We start from the raw sequence: 15,967 nt of genomic DNA on the forward strand, positions 1-15,967 counted from the left end.
AATTGATGATTTTGAGCGAGCGTTCCTTCCAGATCCGTCTTAGTCATGCCCAATATATTACATTTAGTCTGTGCAAATCAGCCACCTGGGTATTGATTTGATTAATGACCCAGTGACACATTATATTCATGTTATCCATCGCTCCTCCATTGCTCATCAGGCCTCTTGTGCCGTCAGTGCCAAGCGCCCTACTGACCCCCGGTGGCGTGGAATTTATGGTGCAGCGCTCAGGACCACGGACAGCGTCAGAGTTCATGAAACTTATTAGTGGACTAATAGAGCATCGTGGGTCCTTGACGGGCAGCATTTTGTGACGTGTATATCACAAACCGCATATTTTAATAGACGGTTAAATTTTTCATTAAGCGCATCAGTTAAAACACTTAGTGTTCAGTTTTTTTTTAACAAAGCTCACGTGAGGCAGGCTGCCGTACAAGAGCAGCTAGCCTCCCAAAGACCGAATAGAGTTTTAGTGCAACATTACATTTCATGGCTTCATTAAAAATGGTGCAAGGTCTCACAATACGAAGACATTGAACGCAACACAAAAGACTGTTGTCGCTGTGGACTGCAAATGGATCGCATCTCGAAAAAGGACTATTTGGTACACTGTAAATTGTTGCCAGAAAGCTAATGACAGCTTTTGTGGGTGTCTGTGGAATTGTTAATAAGCTTAAGATGAGACTTTAATTCTACCTCCTGATTCATATTTAATTCCTCAAACACATTTAGCAATTTACCACGCTGACGGAGACCCCCCCCCCGCGCGGTTTGTTGGCTTTCATTCGGGAGTTTGAAAGCGAGAGTTTTTATGTGCTTCCTCCTGTAGAGACAAAAGTCTTGCCCTTCAGAAAGTGCAGCTGTTGGTTAGCGATGCGCTGCCAATAACAGCGTCTGTGGAGTATGTGAAGCGGAGAGTTTGATTAGCCCAGAGGCTCAGCTGGGACTTCATCTGCTGCCAGCGATCAATGAGCGAACTGCAAAGCATGCCAATCAGCTTTATGGCTTTCTCCTTGCTTTTGTGTTGTCCCATGCATCACCACCAACATACCTTTCGTGGCTACGTTGGAGCTCCAACCCCATTGGTCCGGACTGAAATGTTTCAACAACTATTCCATGGACTGCGTTGAAAGCTGGTGCCGATGTTCACGGCCCTCAGAGGATGAACCCTCGTGACCAGGAATATCCCCAGACTTCACACATTTATGACCAAATGCCTGGAAAAAAACCCCAATGACACTAGAAACCAGCATGCTCATTGTGTTGTTATTATTATTATTATGCTAGCATGCAGATAAAAAAAAAAAAAGGGCCGTATCCGAGACAAAAGCCACAAACCCGTCACACTGTCCTTCTACAGGCTCCCGGCTTGGCGGTCCATGAGGAAGGGTGCGTGGGGGTGCGTGGGGGTGCGTGGGGGTGCGGCTGTAATTTAGTGTCCTGCTCTGTGCAGTGAAGGTCTCCCATCATCAGGGGCTCACTGCGTCTTTTTCTAGCCCCGCCCTGCGTCGGCTGGCCCCGGTCCTCGTGTCCTGTGCTGCTCGTTGGACCTCTTGTCCCAAACAATGTCTCAAACGTTCATGTGCTCCCGCGGGGGAAGTGCAGCATCACTGAGCGTCACATCGTTCAACAAGACGAGTGACAGAACAATCAAGGAATCCAATATTAGGGAATTTGAAAATATCACCATTTGATGAAGGAACGGTTCAAATAGGACACGAGGGACTCGGGAGACAGCGGTTTCTTTTTTTTTTTTCAGTTATAGATTTAAAGAACAGGCTCAGGATTTTCAAGAACATTAAGGTCAAGTTGTGGAACATAAATTAATCCGCAAGAAAAAAAAAAAAAAGGCCATGAGGGTTGGAAAGATTATTAGAATATTGTACTCAAATAAAAAAAAAGATAGCCTATTTTTACTTTAAATAAGTACTTGTGATAAATAAATAAAAAAATACAATTATATTATTCAGGCAACAAAATAAATTGCATTAAATGTAAACAACACAACATCAGCAAAATGAGCTCTAACATCCAAACCAACAATACATAATTCTTTCATAGACGGCACTTTTTTAGCCTGTGTGTACATTTTATTATGAACTATAAATATACAACCTCCTTCCTCTGTGACAAAAATGGATTTAATTAAAAGAAACGAGCGGGTGCAGCAAGTAAGGCACGTAAATTAGGCACGCAAAGAAAAGCCATTAATTAAATAGCCTGAGCCTTCTAGTAAAACTTCACCAAATGGCAACACATAGATGTAACGTGTATATGCATAACACTATATGTAATGCTATACCATTAAACCATATAAACGACACCGCAGCTGCAGTCACAACGATTAAAGCAAAAGGAGGCGCTCTCATCTGTGGGTTCAGGGAGTTTGTTGTTGTCGTTTTACTCACCTTTCTGAACGGCATTCTGGGAAGTCTGTGCACGTCGAAGACCCACTCAGTCCCCTTTAGGTTCAGCCTCTCAGCATGAAGGGACGGCATGGGGCGGCGATATGTGAGCTGCAATTCTCTGCTGCAATAATGGACTTTGCACAAGAGCCTGAAAGTCGCGCCCAATGTTTTCTCAGACAGTTTAAAATTAATTTCAGCTCAATCATTGTCAGAACACAGCAGAAAATCCTCACACACCTTGAAGGTTACATTTGACACTGAAGCATTTTTGCAGGACCCCGGTCACACGTGCTCGCCAGGTGGTGCATTAAGTCGGCCATCAACGAAGGCAACGCTAGATGCAACCTTTTAGTCCGCAGAGGTACGATCGATAATCACCTCAACCGGAGCCCACGAGGACACGATCCTTAGTTTGACTGCATTGTTGGGCTTTTGCTTTTTTCCCCGTTCAGTGGACCCAAACTACACGACTGCAAAGTGTCGGCCGAGTAAAACATTACCTCAAGTTATCAGTGTGAAAGATATTAAACTGCACAAGTACAATTAACAAAAGTACAACAAACACGCATTTTTTTATGCTGGGAAACTTGATTTCGAAGATTTTCTAAATTCTAGAGAAAGGTTTTGCACACTGGTGTTGTTAGGTTTCCCTATTTCTCCCATGTTCAACCCCAAACCCTAAACCTGTGGTCAGTAAAGTAATGATAGTGTTAGTTGATGTTTAAAGTGTTGGCAGAGGATCAGATAGACGAAAGATGCTGAGGAACCCACCCAACCCTTTCCTGTCTGTGCAATATGGAATAAGCTAGTTGTTGAAACTCTGACTGAATATGATTCATGGTGGTTAGACGGATTTATTTGAACAAGGTTTTACCTCCGTTATAAAATAGGTACATTATCAGAATGGCTTCTGTCAAATGGAAAGGTTATACAACTTCCTGTGTAATTTATTGTGCACTTGGTATCAATAATTAAAAGTATTTACGGAGTTGGAGCGGAAAAGTGCTCAAACCAACATGTTCATGAGCGTTCACACAACAATCACAACACTCAACGCACAACCAGCTCTTTAAAAGTAAAGTTTATTTTGCACCAACCGAGAAAAAAACTTTGGTGCAAAAGATAAAATTCCCAGTTACGACATCAGTGACAGTGCTTCTCAGTAAAATAGTAACGCTCAAAAAAAAGAAAGCAAAAACAGGACAAATATAATTCACTACAACAAAAGAACACCAATAGAAGCAGTTTTTTTTTTTTTAAGTAAAAATGTAAATGCTCAAACACAAACAACCCGTTACCAGATAAACAGACAAAGGCGGCAAACGACAAGTAAATAATACAAAATAAAGCAATAAAGCGTCATCTGGTACAGAAATATCAGTACAACCAACTTCCCAGCACCATCCATACTCTCTCTCTCTCTCTCTCTCTCTCTCACACACACACACACACACACACACACACACAGCCAAATCAATCATTAATCCCATTACCACTGCATTAATATCAATTACATGTAATAAATATCAGGGAAAGCACCTTTAAAGCTGAAATGTGTTTAATTGATCAACGGTCTGTGCAACATGTAAAAATAAAATAAGGAAAGGTCCAACAAAAATACATCAGAAGACTAATATACCATTAAAACAGTTTTCAAGCATTACATACATCTTTTTTTTTTGTTGTTGCTCTAAATCAAGAATGAGTATGTACAGAACTTGCAGGATGGGCTCATCAGAACACCAATAAATTCATGATCACGCGTCTCATTCTGAAAACGCCTCCAAAGCCATACAATGTTTTAAAAGCACATCTGTAAAAATACATATCTGGATGATCCTTACATCCCTGGCGACAACAATTGATTACGGGGGAAATAATATTTCACTGCGTCAAATCAGATTGTATTGGTGAGAGCCGCGTGCGGCGCTGGTCGGGTCGGGCAACAAAACCAAAGTGTAAAACCCTTCAAAGATTCACGAGCCCAAAGGCCATGGACACGTTACACCACCAAAAAGGATTCGGCTCCAACATAAGTGCGAACACTCTTGTGCACTCGGTAGCATAAAAAAACATCTCCGTAGTACGCTCGAGATACCAAAATATTTAAAAAAAGAAAGGTTCTTACAGTTCATCTTCACAACGGATTAGCATGCTATAGAAAATGGTCGTAGCGGCACAATAATGAGAGCAATTTACAGCGAGTGGGAGGAGAAAAGCCCACTCTGGTCTCCGGGTCTTCCTCTGCGTTTACAAGTGCTTCTGTTGGGCACCGTGTTCGCTCTGAGACCACTACGGGTGGAACTCGAGAGAATGGAAATGTTATCAGAGCCGTGGATCGAGACGTGCGCCCCCCGCGTTTGCGTTTAACAGAATCTGGAGAGCTGGTCGTGTATTGGAGGAGCAACTGCTTTGCAAAGTCAGCGCCCGCAGGACTGACGGTTCAAACTGCATCCCATAACAGACCATTTCCACTACGGCATCCTCCGCAATCTCAAGGGTCACGCATACCCGAAGCGTTCCCCTCTGAGCTCATTCCTTCCAGCAGTCTGCCTCTTTTTGACCATTGATGCCCTTCTGCAAACAGTGCAACAGCAAAACAAATCTAAAAGATGAGCGCTTCCGTGTGGCACAGCACTCGTGGCCAAACCTTTGCCGGATCATTATGCGCGTGGCAAAGTAAAAAAATAACTAGATACAATCAGGAGATTCAGCCTGTGAATTCCTGGATGGGCTATTCATTTGCTCTGTGCAAATCTGTGTGTTCACACACACACACACACACGTGTTGCTATAAATATGGCTTCTGCTCATTTATGGCTCCTGTTTCCCTTTGTCCCTATATAGCCAGACAATGTTTCTTACCCACAGTGAAAACAGGTTAATATCTCTCTTTTTTTTAAATTACTTTTAGTGTGTGTATGGTCAGCGAATATTGGATAATAATATTTGTCTCAAGGCCACAGATTTCTGTACAACTTAATGATGCCAAACTAGACTTCTACCGTCTTCTCCTCCATCCCTTCAAGGAAAATACAGACTGGTTCGGGGAGAATACGGCGTGATGAAAGATGGAATTAAAATGTGTATTAAAAACGTAACACTAACCTAAACCAGTCTTTTGGTTCGTCAGTATGTTGTTGTTTTTTTGGGAACTGGGTGAGCCCGTCACCACTGGAGGACACGGTGTTGCCCGTATAAGGACATACCTCTTGATTTCCCATCCATTCTCTCAGCTGCCATTCAGGCTAGCTCTGCTTTGGGGAACCAGTCTGCTTTGGGGTCCCAGTCTGCTTTGGGGTCCCAGTCTGCTTTGGGGTCCCAGTCTGCTTTGGGGTCCCAGTCTGCTTTGGGGTCCCAGTCTGCTTTGGGGTCCCAGTCTGCTTTGGCTGCGTTTTGGATGCTGTTGCAGAGGCAGATGACGAAGTGGAGGAGGAGGAGGAGGAAGAGGATGAACTCCATCGGGTCTCAACGCCTGTGCTTGTCATCTTCAGCTTTCTGCGTTTTGCAAGGGGAGCATTGTCGACACTTTTCAGAAAGAAGCCCTCTCTCTTACCAAGGTTGAAAGCCTGGCCGGGGGGAGGGACACACACACACAAAGAAAAGTAAGATGAAACACATGGAGTTGAAGCAATCGCCTAGTATTTAAAGAACTTTGCGTACCCAATGCTCGTCCTACCTTGTAGGTGGCATTGACGTAGGTGCGGACCGTCGGCCCACTGGACTCGAGCACATCTGGAGTGCACAGAGGAGTGGTGGACATGGATGCTCCGCCCTGCAGCCAGCTGTTCTCTTTCAGATCAGAGAGTTTGAGACGTGTCTCTGGGTCCACGGTCAGTAGGCCTTAGATCACAGGACAGGATCAAAACAGTCTTACAACACAGAAGGGAAGCATACAAAAACAAGCCGACTTGCAAGGAAGGGACGTCGGAAAAATACTAGGAATTTTCTGACTTCGAGTGCTCCGCTCGGTGGGAACTCTAAACCATCCCCCATGGCAGGCAGAAACTCCACCGAAGCACCAACTATATTAGTTATGTAATGTGGCCCGAACAACGAAGGCAAACGGCATATGAGTCACTTCAAACCCATCAATCACACACCTTTAACAAGCTCTTTGGCATCCTCCGACACGCCCTTCCAGGCCTCCCCGTCCAATGAGAAATCGCCCTCTTTAATCTTTTGCATGATGTCGGCAGCATATGATGAGGTCATCCCCCGCTGCTCACTCTGAAATGGCACCTGGCCTGACAGCATGGTGTACTGATCACACACACACACACGCACACGCACACACACAGAGTGTCATTAGTACTTCAATTAGCCTTACTGATTTAACCAAATCAGCAGTTTCAGGTTAAAGTACCAGGATGACCCCGAGACTCCAGAGGTCGCAGGCTTTGTCGTATCCTGCACTCTCAAATAGTTCAGGTGCAGCGTACTGCAGCGTGAAGCAGGGAGTCTGCAGGGGGGCGCTGCCTGCAGGGCACAGGCGGGCAAATCCAAAATCTATTACTTTCAGCATGGAGTCCTCCGCCTCATCTGCAAACAGCACATTCTGCAAGGGGGGAAACAATGATTTCTTTACTTTTCACTCTCGTCTTTACTCTCGTTTTCAGACTGCTAAATACCACGAGTAAAAACTAGTACTAAATACTGTTGGTACGTTCCTGACCTACATTTCTGCTATACCTGAATGTGTGAATTGCATTTCCATGCGCAGTGCAGAGTAGAGGAGAACAGATGGGAGTTTCATTAAAAAAAAGAAGTTTGAAAAGAAGAAAAAAAACAAAAGGCGACCCAAAATTAGTTGATATCTCGGTGAAAATTGGATTAGATGCCGGAGGACACCGCTCATCTGACCATGATTCATCATTTGGGGATTCTGTCAACATGCACAAGCTCAGGAAATTTGCCGGAATTATGGAATAATGTAGATAAACTATTTTAATTAAAACACTCTCCGACCAGTTAATTCCTTCAGATTGGCATCATCTAAAAAAGTTTATGAGATTACGACAGGCGTCTCAGTAAAACACTCGAGCGTTACTAAAAGTTAATGGGTGATTTGTACCACTATCTGTCATTCACAGCTGCTCTATACCCCTTCCGTTAATTAAATCCCACCGCCATCTGAAGACGGCAGGATATGCGCGTGATAAATCTGCAGCCTTCATTTTGAAAAGTGCCGCACCGCAGCAGAGACATTATGCACTGTTGTCCACTGTGATTACCTCCATTAAATCATGTGCAAAATGATGCGACACACACACACACACACACACACACACACACACAGAGAGAGAGGTTGGTTATAACTCCGTATTAAGCCAGTTTATGCGAGACGTCCTCAGGGAAAACAGAACACACGCAGTTCACAGTGGAGAAATACGGAGACAATTAAAACTTCATTCTGTTCTCACTAATTCACTTCTGGGCCGATAATTCCGCACGCCGTGGCTTCCTTTGTAACATCTAACGTCTCTGGAAAAGTTTTCATTTTTAATTACCGAAACTTATTTTTAAATTTCAATACGATGCGATACAGTGGAATTATGGACTTTGGACTGACGTTTTCATATGCAAAGAATCATGCGTGCGTGCGTGACCACAGCTCGTGCTAATGTGTCATTCGAGTCCTCACTTTACTCGTCTTTTGCATATTTTATGGACTGAACAGAGCCATCAAAGTCCAGCTCACCTCAGGTTTGAGGTCTCTGTGCACAACTCCAGCCTCGTGCATGAAGCCGACTGCAGAGACCAGGCTCTGTAACAGCTGACTGGCCTCCGCCTCCCCGAAGAGTTTCTTCCTCTTTATCCTTTCCAGCAACTCCCCGCCTCGCAGGAGCTCCATCACTAAATACGTGTGAAACTAACGGAGGAGAGAAAAGAAGAGTTTGAACAGTGCTTTTGTTGTTGCACAGTGCTTAAGTTTCCATCCCTGAAAGTACAGTAAAATGGACTATTTGTCATTGCACATGTCATCTTCTGTGTGTGTGTGTGTGTGTGTGTGTGTCCTCCATTGTACCTGATCCGTATAGACTCCATGCAGCTTCACGATGTTTGGGTGAGTCTCGCATTGCTTCAAAGCAGCAACCTCCCTCTGGGTGTTGGCCTCCATTCTAACAAAGAGAACACCGTGTACACATGTTGACGAGGACATTCTGTGACTTGTGCTATCAGCCGGCCGAGTGATACTGTAGAGCACGCAAACGCAAAGCTATCGCTGAGACGCTGTAGCAGAATCTGTGCATCAGTCGTTCTCTTCACATTCAATAGGGAATCCAAGATCAAAACATTTAAAAACAATTCATTATTTCATTACAAGAAAAAAAAGAAAAAAAAACTGCTTGTTTTATCTTTCGATTTTATGCTCAAGTAAAAATGATAACGTTTGGGTGCATTTCTATAGCCATCTCAACAGCTCACAACATGGCAGCTACAGTGTAACTCACTGTGTGTGTGTGTGTGTGTGTGTGTGTGTGTGTGTGTGTGTGTGTGTGTGTGTGTGTGTGTGTGTGTGTGTGTGTGTACTGGCACAGAACGCTTCACAATCCTTGCCTGAGAATTTCTTCAGTATCAAAGCCATTCATTACATTAAAGTGCAGAAACTTCCCAGTCACACAAATTTGACATATTACAATTTTTTAGATATATTTTTTTAAATCAGACTCAGCCTCTGGCTCATTTTTTCAAAACCTATTTTTGACTTTAAAAGAAAAACTCGAAGTACGAAAAACAAGCTTGTCTTGGTTTTGTGTGCGTGTTGTATTCATAATGACAAATCTTTTTCCCGATGTTGGATTACTCAAATATGAAAGGGATTAAAAATTGGACACGGATATTGCAGCGTCACATCTCACCTGCGGCTGACGATCTTGACGGCATACTCTTGACCACTTTGCTTGTGTCGGCATTTCCTGCACACGGAGAAGCTGCCCTCCCCCAGGGGGGGCCCGTGAAGACACAGCTCGTAGTGCTGAAAGAACTGGGATTCCTGAACAAAGAAGAGGTGGTGCGAGTCACATTGAGCCGTTAAAAGAGATGTGCTGCTCCGTCTGGTCCCTCGTGCAATAGGACGTGGCTACCAGCATAGATGGATCAGAAAGGATCTGACATTGGTGTGCAAGAAGTTGCTATTTAAGCACCCGAGAAGGGTTTGCTGGAGATTATATCGTGCTAGTAAGCATATAAACATCTACCCTTCATCATCTATCAGAGCAATCCTACATTCTTTTATAAAATGAGCTAGGATTCCCATTTCTGTTGTTTAATAACCAAAACTAAGTCAGATTTCTATTGTTTCTGGCAGTAGTTAGTTTAAGCTTGTGCAGTCTAGTGATAAATATCCACGAGACAAGCTGACCTGAGATGTGCCGTTGCCTAACAGATACTTTACCACTAAAAGGCTGTCAGAACAGTCTCCTGAAAATTGTTACATTGCTTCAATATTGCCTAGCCCAAGATTAAACACAACAAAACATGCTGTGAAATAAGGTACAGTAATAAACGAGGCTGAAACAAATAGTTTCTCTACATCCCAAAAATCAACCTTTAACCCCAAAATGTGTAATAAGACAGGAAGCACTGGTTCAAGCTCCGTACCTCTAATATTGCACTTCGTTGGACCGAGGCTGAAGCCGGACGATCAGCACCGATATGGGATTGAACGAAGTCTCCCATGACCACGTTCTTGTTGAACAGGATGGAGGGAGCAACAAAGGAGTAACCCTAAAATCATAGAGATGGAATATTAGGTGTATGACCAGGCAGTACACTCAGAGAGAGAAATACAATTACACAATATAAAAAGCATGGGCCAAACTGTATTATTAGAAAAGGCATTTAGACCTCTTATACCACTATCTGATATATTAGGTGAGCACTCACTGTCAGTATGTTATAGGTATTGTATTTTGTAAATCCAGCTTTAATGAGGGTCACGGTCGAGACAGCAATACTAACCTGGAACAGGCGGTCAGTGCTTGACGGTGTGCCCGCCGGAGAGTAGACGGGATCCATCCCAGTGAATTCCTCAGCGAAGTTTCCCACGTCCAGTTCACTCTTCAGCTCTGGCTTGAAAGGACTTGGCACCTTCTTCTGTGCGAGGTCAGCCCAGTTCAGGCCCTGTGAGGAAGCCAAAAGCAGACGGAGAGCGTTACGAATGAATAAGAAGAGGTGACGGAGGGGGAGGACAGGTGTAAGAATGACTGACGGTTGAGGACCTTGAAGAAGGTGTGTGCTTTGATGTCTTCGGATCCCCGTGGTCCAGAGCCCAGCCTCCGGTGGGGATCTTTCACCAACAGCTTCCTCAGCAGGTCCTGAGCAGTGGGTCCAATCATGGAAGGGAACGGGGGATCACAGCGCAGAATACGTCTGGCGAAAGGGGGCAAAGATGGTCAAAGAAATGACATAATGCCCATTTTGTTGACATAGCACCCTCTAAAGATCCTAGAGCAGATTTTCACTATGACAACCACATTTCAGATTTGTGCCAGATAGATTGTCGATGTCTGAGATAAATGTTATGACCTGAGAATAAGGCAGGTTGATAAGAGTTGGCAGCACTCACTTTGACACCTCACTCTGGGAGTTCCTCTCCCCCTCCAAGGTAAAAGGAGAAGCACCCGTCAGAAGCTCAAACATCAGGATCCCAAGGCTCCACCAATCTACCGACTGAAGGTGAGAAACATTACATAAAAGGAAAGGGAACATATTTAAGCAGATAGGGCACCCACTGCCTAGTTATTCACCCGGGTTGTCTGTTATGATACCGATTCCATTCCATAACCACAAATTAAATATTATCTTTGATCTAATGTATGGTACATGGCCTCTAGAGTGATTTTAAAGGTATTTTGTGCCTTGCATTACAACATTTAGTGTTTAACTAAATCTACAAGTCAAAATGGAACCATTATTTTACATGTCGGCACTGAAAATTCACTTACTGTCAATATATATTCATATCTTTATATATTTACCTTGCCGTGGCCAGATTTCCCCCTGATGATTTCAGGTGCCATGTACTCAATGGTGCCACAGAAAGAGTAGGTCCTTTCCTTCTGTAATGAGGACAAAGGGAAGATAAAGCATAACCATAAAAAAACAAATCTTACATGAGCATAATATTATGACATAACACATCTCACATTACGCATATATCTGTCCACATGTTTAGATATTGGCATCGTGCTTACATACCTCTTCCTGCAGAAACTCCTTGCTGAGCCCGAAATCTGTCAATACTACATGGCCTTCACTGTCTAGAAGGATGTTTTCCAATTTGATGTCTCGGTACACGATCCCAAGCTGAACCAAACACAGTGGAAACTCAGCAGCGATATTCGTGGCATTTTTACAAGTGAAGTAAACAAAAGATTACATATTATCTACTGTTTGTTATTCGGTATTCATAGCATTACGTAACCCCAGTCAGTAGTCATAATCCCCAAACTTGTGAATATAGCTTGAAGTTATTGAGCGAGAAGGAGCAACCCCAACCTTGTGCAGGTGCTCCAGAGCCAGGATTATTTCCCCGATATAAATCTGCGCCGCCTCCTCAGGGAAGTGATCCCGCTGGTACAAATGAGTGAACATCTCCCCGCCGCTCACATAGTCTGTACTCACACACAGGCAAATACACAGGGAGCGTGAATAGACACAACAATATAGACAAACACACACACACACACACGATGCACAAAACACCAACAGAAATACAAAAATAAAACATACAAACAGTTATAGACGGAAACGTGAAGTGGACACCGATTCAGCACTTCAAAACTTGGGAAACGAGAGGTGTCCATATTTGGTTGGCGCATGCCGTCACTCACCCAGGATGAGATGCAGTTTGCTCTGCGTCTGGAAGGCGTAGTGGAGCGTGACCAGGAAGGGGGACTGGCGGATGTGCTCCAGCACCTGCCTCTCAGTGCGAGTGTGCTCTGTTGTCTTTGCCTTTTGAACAATCGCGGCTTTCTTTAAGACCTAGGGTGGTAATCAAAGTAAAGTTGGCAAGTTTGTATTAGGGTTATTGTAGGTACATAAAAATAATAGTTATGGAGCCGGGCGAGGGGCGAATATTCAGAGAGAAAGATAAAAAAACAATTTCAAGATTAAAGTCGTAAATTTATGTGAAAGAAACGTGGGATATTCTCTGAGATGAAAGTGGCCAATTTACGAGAAAAATGTAAAATTAAATTTAAAAAAAATCACATTTGTGAGATTGGAAAATCATAATTTGGAGTGCAACACCCTGGTAAAGAAAAACAGTTAGTTGTGTGATATATATTAGCGTAGTGTAAATATTCTCTCACCTTCATAGCATAGAGCTGGCCCACATCGTGACCGGTATTCTTCCTGACCAAAAACACTTTACCATAAGCTAGAAAAACACAAACAAATATTTCATCCAGTCGTTCAAATTCATTCTTGTACGAAAGTGAAACTGAACTGAAATCAATGCAAAAATAATCGTGCACACCAGATTTAATCTGGTGTTGTTTTGTTGCCTCTTGGATCTCTGAGAGGTAATCATAAGGGATGAGATCTAATAACAAAGACATCTACAGCGTATGGTCTAGCATCAGAAGACCCCAAAACAGGATGTGAAGGTAAAACATGCGTTTGCTGCAAATTGTGGTTCTCGGGTATCTTTTTTTTTCTCTTTACAGTCTATGAAAATGAATTAGAAACACTTTGACCATAAGATATTTTTAACCATGTCAGCAAAATATATCCTGCTGCTTTGGGGTTACCCCATACTGACATCTTAATCAAGTGTTTCTTCAGGTTTGACAACAACTGCATTTATATTTCAAATCTATCGTGCTTCACGTAGACACTCACCTCCAGTGCCCAAGACTTTGAGCAGCTCAAAGTTCTCAATACCGACCCTCTCAGTGTGACCCGTGAGGTTAGCTAGTAGCAGAAAGAAAATAACACGATTAAAACATGTGGTACACGTTACATGCAGTTTCTGTACCCTGCAAACACTGGCATTTTTGTTTTAAAAAGGACAGAAAGATATATTTAAAAAAAAAAAAAAAAAATGCATTGGCATCTCTTAAAATAAGCTGAAACAGCCGTTTAATTTAGTTGGCATATTTCATTGTGGTATATATACACGTCATTGTCAATATTTACATACACATACAATATGTATATGTCCGTTTATATATACACACACATTTTCCCTGAATGATTCAAGTTCATTAAGAGCACAAACACAAACTGAGACAAGACTCCTCTCTAAAGACTGTAACTCTAAACTACTGGTTTGACACACAGATGCTCTGAAAGCTTGGCACATTTTCAAAATATATACTTGAATAGATTATAAGTATTTCTATTGAGAATACAATTGTGTGTGTTTGATCAAATTACAGTATATGGTACATTTGGGGTCAGTGTTGTATTGCACTGCATCATACTGAGAACTGTTTCGAATATATATATATATATATATATATATATATATATATATATATATATATATATATATATATGTGTGTGTATGTGTGGAGAAGCGGGCATATAGGTAAAATGTTAGAAACACCTTACAATGTAACGCAATGACGACATCTGGTCACCCTACTAAGTTGAAACAACTCTGACGAAACTATAACCATATAAACGCTTAATACGTGTAATTATGTAATGGATCACAGTGTGCTGGGGTTTCTGGGGTAAATAAAGTGCTTGAGCAAAAACGGTACACTCGACTTACCATTGGTGATCTGATGCTTGACCGTACAGGCTCGTTCATTTGTTTGGGCATCGGAGTCCTCGCTACTATCGGACGCGTCCCCCGGCATCATTTCAAGAAGAACACAGTGCCTCTTATGCAGACTGGCTAAAGGGAACTCGGTAGTCAGATGTCTTGGTACACACACACAGGACGTTAACCTACACGTTCAGCAATCACACGCGTCTACTGTGTCTGCATTATGGGGAACACAAGGATTACCGAAAGGAGCGGACAGCTGTGTTTCCGACACAATACTGCTGCCCCGACGTTAATCCCCACACGTTTGACATCCTGACGTTTCGCATCATTTATCTCAAGTGATTGGCCGATATCGATCGGATCACACAGGCGCGCGCTGGTCACTGTATTTTACTATCGACGTAAGCGATGAGAGAGACGATCAGCAACGTTGAGGCTTTCGACCAACTGTATTCATCTCGGTCACAGAGGAGTCCAAGTGGCTAACGTTAGCACCGGCTGCTTAATGGCTGTCATTATTCACAAGTTAGCTCCCGCTGCTTAGTAATGGCGTAAACGCTGCCTTTACGCGAACGAGTGGTCAAGATAACGCGTCACTGGACGGCGCGCCGATACACACGACGCTCGCTAGTTAGCATACTTGCTACAATAACACGGTACAGGTCCCGGCTAGCTGGCAAACTAGCAGCGAGCTAACGAGTTGCTGATGGTGCCCCTCAAAGTTGGGACGTTAGCTAGCTAGCTGTTTAGTTAGCAGTGTTGACTGGCCTCTTCCGATAGCGGCTGTCCAACCTTGTGGGGGGGTGAGGGGGGTTAAAGCCAGTTTGGGGTAGTTCCTTGTCCCCTTTGTCCTCCCTAGAGCCACGTTAATATTCGCCCGTTATATAAATAATATTCACACCTCACTGAATAATGTTTTTGTCAGCGGCGAGCTAGTTAACTGCTAACACCAGGATGCTTTCGACACAACCAGGGCGACGGTCGGTCACGTGAACTGTCAGTGGGCGGAGCTACGAGGCTCGGAACCCCAGGAGAACTGGTTCATTAAATCCGTTTTCTATATTAGTAGTTCGTGATCTACACAAACAACACGCTTCTATCTACTGTGCTGTGTGTTGAAGTTGACAATCGTAATGAGTTACACAATTGTTTGTATGAAACATCTTTCCTTTTTTCTGGTGTGTAATGTGAGGTGTTAAATCACACCGACTACCGGACTCTAAAATGTAGGTCTCCTACTATCAACATCGTTGGTCTTATAGGAAGAACAAGTCAAAACTGACCTTTGAAATACATTCAGACACTGTATATTTCACTGATTTCCATTAGTACATTACACTTCTTGGGACCGCTTCTTTTACAACATGTGCGTGCTCCACAATTTGCTGTGTGGTTGATTACAATGTGACGCCTAAACACCCCAATAGTGTCTGTGTTGTTTGTCATAAGTTCTAGAGAAATCCAAATACAGCAATTCTGCTGTGGCAATGTTAAAAGGTGTCACAGTTCATGTTTAACATATTTGGGTCCATCTGGGAAACCATAGCAGATATACTATGGCAATGTGTTGAGGTATCTGAAGTCATGTCCTATCGCAATATTAAAACACATCTCTAACACTATGCTCACTGAAAAACAGAAGCGAGCCGAGGAAGGAACTTCCTTGCTGTGCAAAATACACCTTAGGAAATAGCTACAGGTAGCAGCAGGATGTCAATACTCTATGACAAATCAACAAACATTGAAGATGCATCAGGAAGTGAACTAATTGTGACCCCAACAACAATAGCCTCTAGTTTAGAAAGAAAAATCCACCCTTAAAATGTTA

General features: G+C 43.1%; 1 protein-coding gene across 1 annotated transcript; it reads right to left on the minus strand.

Annotated features, from left to right (window-relative positions):
• Nucleotides 1–3,471: 3,471 nt before the first annotated feature.
• rps6ka4 (ribosomal protein S6 kinase, polypeptide 4) lies at nucleotides 3,472–15,962 on the minus strand. Its single transcript, XM_034549604.1, has 18 exons — nucleotides 14,140–15,962; nucleotides 13,260–13,331; nucleotides 12,728–12,795; nucleotides 12,248–12,398; nucleotides 11,913–12,028; nucleotides 11,613–11,720; nucleotides 11,393–11,473; nucleotides 10,981–11,084; nucleotides 10,634–10,784; nucleotides 10,374–10,535; nucleotides 10,014–10,139; nucleotides 9,272–9,405; nucleotides 8,437–8,530; nucleotides 8,110–8,280; nucleotides 6,775–6,966; nucleotides 6,512–6,671; nucleotides 6,088–6,251; nucleotides 3,472–5,977 (listed from the first exon to the last, which is right to left on the minus strand). Exons 1-18 carry the CDS (start codon nucleotides 14,228–14,230, stop codon nucleotides 5,657–5,659), a joined length of 2,466 nt encoding a protein of 821 aa, XP_034405495.1. The 5' UTR covers nucleotides 14,231–15,962; the 3' UTR covers nucleotides 3,472–5,656.
• Nucleotides 15,963–15,967: the final 5 nt, after the last annotated feature.

The sequence above is a fragment of the Cyclopterus lumpus genome, chromosome 14, assembly GCF_009769545.1.
Source record: "Cyclopterus lumpus isolate fCycLum1 chromosome 14, fCycLum1.pri, whole genome shotgun sequence".
Taxonomy (NCBI): Eukaryota; Metazoa; Chordata; class Actinopteri; order Perciformes; family Cyclopteridae; genus Cyclopterus; species Cyclopterus lumpus.